The 4,330-nt window shown below is 37.6% G+C and overlaps 1 protein-coding gene across 1 annotated transcript in view; it reads right to left on the bottom strand.

The window, feature by feature from the left end:
- Positions 1-4,330, bottom strand: part of LOC106877733 (E3 ubiquitin-protein ligase RNF13) — a 67,963-nt gene that overhangs the window by 3,003 nt on the left and 60,630 nt on the right. Inside the window, exons 9-11 of the mRNA XM_052974710.1 lie at positions 2,525-2,618; positions 1,343-1,423; positions 18-504 (exon numbers count right to left, since the gene is read on the bottom strand). Of these exons, the coding sequence (XP_052830670.1) occupies positions 18-504; positions 1,343-1,423; positions 2,525-2,618 (662 nt within the window). The remainder of the gene's footprint in view (positions 1-17; positions 505-1,342; positions 1,424-2,524; positions 2,619-4,330) is intronic.

Here is a 4,330-nt window from a genome sequence, read left to right as displayed (position 1 = left end):
ATGATGATGCTGATAACAAAGTCAGGGAAATGTAGATTTTAAATTTAAAAAAAAACATGTAAAAAGCATCCAGTAGATTCTGTAAAGTGGTGGGTGTTAAGGGCATCCAGCCATAGAAACCATACCAGAACAGATGACAGGAGCCTGGTGCAGCCCTCAGCCAAACCGTCCAACCCATGCCAGCATGGAAAATGGATGTTAAATGATGATGATGATGGTATGACAAAATACTACACTGTAAACAACAACAAAATAAATAATAAAATAACAGGGCCAAACCTGAAGATTCTGATCGACTATTCCATCTTGATGTGGAGCCGTGGTTATCACTCTGAGAATGGCCGAGAAGAGGGGTTCGTTCTGTTGGTGCTGGAGAAATTTCATCATCTTCTGAATCTGATTCACTCGCAGAATCTTGGTCTCGAGGAATAACTCGACGTTTGCACACTGGACAGGTCCTTTTGTTCTTGGTGAGCCAAGGGTCAATACATTTGCAATGGTAAGCTACAATGAAATACAAGGTTATGCATTAGAAGAAAATAATAACAACAATAATTTTAACTGATACGTCACACACATTGAGACGAGCATTATTGCTGTGAGAATGATAACCTTCCATATATATATATATATGACTGAGTAAACAGAATTACAGAAAGCAGGTCACATCTAAATATAATTTGCTATATTTCAGAAGCTGACTGATTGGCAGAGATGAAAGGACATATACATTGAATATGTCACCCCCAAAAGTTTCGACAGGACTCCACCTTACCAAAGCAAGTGTCATATTAAATGTAAAAATGACAAAAAAATAAAGAAAGGAACTGGCAAAAACACACAAAAGATTTGTCTCCCCTGCATTTTCCATTATTATCAGGATTGTTCTTAACAATCACATCACCAAAATCTCAAATCTACCCAATAATACAGGACTAATTCATATCAATGTGAATAAATAAGCATCACATTTGACAGAGAAGTCTGAATGCTAAAGGGTTAATGCTGAGTATATTTGCTTGCTTAATACTCACTATGGTTAATTCTCATGTGGCGGTGCTACGAAAAATGGCCTGTGCAGCGCCACATAAGAGGGCCTGTGACGACAGTGCTACATAAAAGCACACAGCACACTCTGCAAAGTGGTTGGCATCCAGCCATAGAAACCATGCCAAATCAGATTGCAGTCTGGTGCAGCTCCCCAGCTCTGGTCAAACCGTCGAACCCATGCCAGCATGGGCAACGGATGTTAAATGATGATGACGTAATATTAGTAATTTTCCATAACAGAAATAAAGTCAGTCTCAATTGGATTTGTTAAGAAGGTTAAAGGTATACCTACCATGGGCACATGGTAAAACTCTGAGTTTGTCTCCTTCTTCATATTCATCTAAACAGATAGCACAAACATCATAGGATTCACCTGAAAATTAGAAGGAAAGTATAACAGAAAAATAATAAAACTATAATTCTTTGAAATAGTAGGTCTCGAAGCAGATAAAGCTATAAATATATTTGCATGAAAATACTGGGTTAGAAACACTTCCAATAGAAAAATTTTGAAAATAAATCTATTCAAGTTAATGCTGGATATGGCTGCCATGAATCTAAAACTGATGGGACCCAACCATTATATTAACTGCATGTCAGGTAACTGTCTTGTTGATTACTACACCACAAAACACCTGTATTACATCTCCCTCCCGCATGGGCGACTGCTGGTCTTCCACAAAACAACTTTGCCTGGACATGTGCTTCAGAGGGGAACTTTCTCGGTGCAATCCCACAGTCATTTGTGATCGAAGGGGGTCCTTTTACACCTCCGCAAATTCATTACTAATATTTCCACTAAGGCCAGATAAATGTTTAGCAGCATTGCTTCCGACATGGTGTTCAGAGTGATAATTTCCCCGAGGTCAACTTTGCCGTTCATTCTCACAGGATTGATAAATAAGTACTAGTTGTGTACTGGCGGGGGTCAATGTAATCGACTTAGCTGTCCCTCCAAATTGCTGGGCTTCTGCCTATAGTAGAAAGGAATATTTCTACTCTTTCAAAGGCAGCGAGCTGGCAGAATCATCAACATTCAGGACAAAATGCTTAGTGGCGTTTCGTCTCGTTTTTATGTTCTGAGTTCAAATTCCACTGAGGTCAACTTTGCCTTTTATCTTTACGGGGTCAATAAAACAAATACCAGTTAAGCACTGGAGGTCCACAAAATTGACTCTCCTCCCCAAACTTTCTGGCCCAGTGCCAAAAGTTTGGAAATAATATTTCTACTATTTCAATTATTTTATCTCCTTAAAGTAATTAAACCATCAGTCGCTAATTAATAGCAGGACAGATTACTTAACTTAATGTCCGACACAAACAGATGTCCAACCATAGAAAAATAACAGTACCTGTTTTTCAAGGCAGTGCTCCAGCATGGCCACAGTTTAATGACAGAAACAGGTGATAGATAAAAAGATAAAAGATATCCTGCCCTTCTTTTTTGTTGTTGTGATTCAAAAGTCATTGTTACCTTTTTTGAATTTTTTCACAGGGATTTTTTTCAGGTGTCTACTGGGAAGACGAGATCGGTGTCTTCTTGCTACATTTCGGCATGATCTTCCCATCTAAAAATTTAAAATTTTTAAATCAAAATATTTCCATGTCTGCATTTCTTGTATTTACAAATAAAACAACCATAAAGCCACCATACAAAATATCCTCTACAAAGCATGTATAATTTATATATTCCACCCTCCCACTAAAAAAAATGTAACTGTTCTTAACTTCACATGAAATGTATCTAGATCCCTTCTCACTCAGCTCCAAACATCACCACTGGCTTGGGGGTCCTACAACCCAATGGTTGTAGCAGAACGATGAACCATAATCTTCATTTAGCCCTTTGTCTGTCCAAAGCATTTTGATAAGTTCGTCCTAAACATCCATGCGCGTTTTCAGACTTGACACTTTGGACATTTATACAACCCAGATATTCTACTAGCTTTATGTTCAAACTGGCCAGATCTCGCCTTTCACACTTATCCTACAATGTCATTCTCAAGATAAACAACCACATCATTGAAATCTGGAAGCTTTGAGATAACACATGGTTAATACAAAATAATGTGAATAAATAACCGTTGTACTTGACAGAATAATCCGAATGCTAAAGGGTTGATTAGCCCGTTCCATACGTTCTGAATAACATATAAAGGTTGCCTTTCTTAAGCTTCAAGTTACTCTGGTAGTCAAAAAGAAACCTGCATCATGTACGATGCATGGATGCCAGAAAAACATGTCTTATGAATCACATGCGAGATACAGGACAGGCAAAGGGTCAACTATACCCAAAACCAGTTTAGTGGAACCTTTTCCCTTTCCATTTAAAATTTGGGCTAATAAAGTAGCCCAAATAACATTTGTTTTTGTAAAGCCCAATTATATCTGATGAGCTCTGCCAGCCTAGAGATTACTGAAGGTTTAGGCTCATTCTCTCAGAGCTAGCAGGGTCTATAGAATTATCAAAACAACAGTAATCAGAGACGAGTGGCTTAACGACCCAGACTAAACTGGGTCCCACAGGTCTACTGTACTGACACAGATCAGACTAGGACGGTAGGACTCATTGCAGAACCAGTCTAATTAATTAACAATTAATTAAAATTTAAAAAAAAACAAAAACAAACAAACAAACTCAAATCAATGACAAGAATGTTTTTAAAATTAACAATGGCACAGGTAGCTATGTGGTTAAGAAGCTTGCTTTGCAATCATGCAGTTTTAGGTTCAATCCCACTGTACAACACCTTCAGCAACTGTCTTTTACTATAGTCCCAAGTCGACAAATGCACTGCGAGTGAATTTGGAAGACAGAAACTGTGTAAAGGACCATCTCATGTGTGTGTGTGTGTGTGTGTGTGTGTATATATATATATATATACACACACACATAGATATGCATATATATATGTATGTATATATACACATATGTACAAACACTCATAAATGTGCGAGTGTGTGTGTGTGTTGTCATCACCACTTGACAGTGTTGGATTGTTTACATCCCTGTAACTTAGCAGTTCAGCAAAATAATATGACAGAATAAGTACAAGCACCAGACTTTTAAAAAAAACAACAACAACAAAAACCTGGCGTCTGTTTGGCTTAACCTTTCATGCCGGTGCCCCAGCATGGCCACAGACCAATGAACGAAACAAGGTAAAGATGAAGGAATGTATATATATAATAAAAAAAAATTTCAACAATGATGCAAAAGAAAAAAAAAAAAAGAACAAATAAACATTTGAATATATGATGCCTGGTTTTATTATGGGGG

This window comes from Octopus bimaculoides, chromosome 19 (genome assembly GCF_001194135.2).
Source record: "Octopus bimaculoides isolate UCB-OBI-ISO-001 chromosome 19, ASM119413v2, whole genome shotgun sequence".
In the NCBI taxonomy this organism is placed as follows: domain Eukaryota; kingdom Metazoa; phylum Mollusca; class Cephalopoda; order Octopoda; family Octopodidae; genus Octopus; species Octopus bimaculoides.
This window is presented reverse-complemented; position numbering and strand designations above follow the sequence as displayed.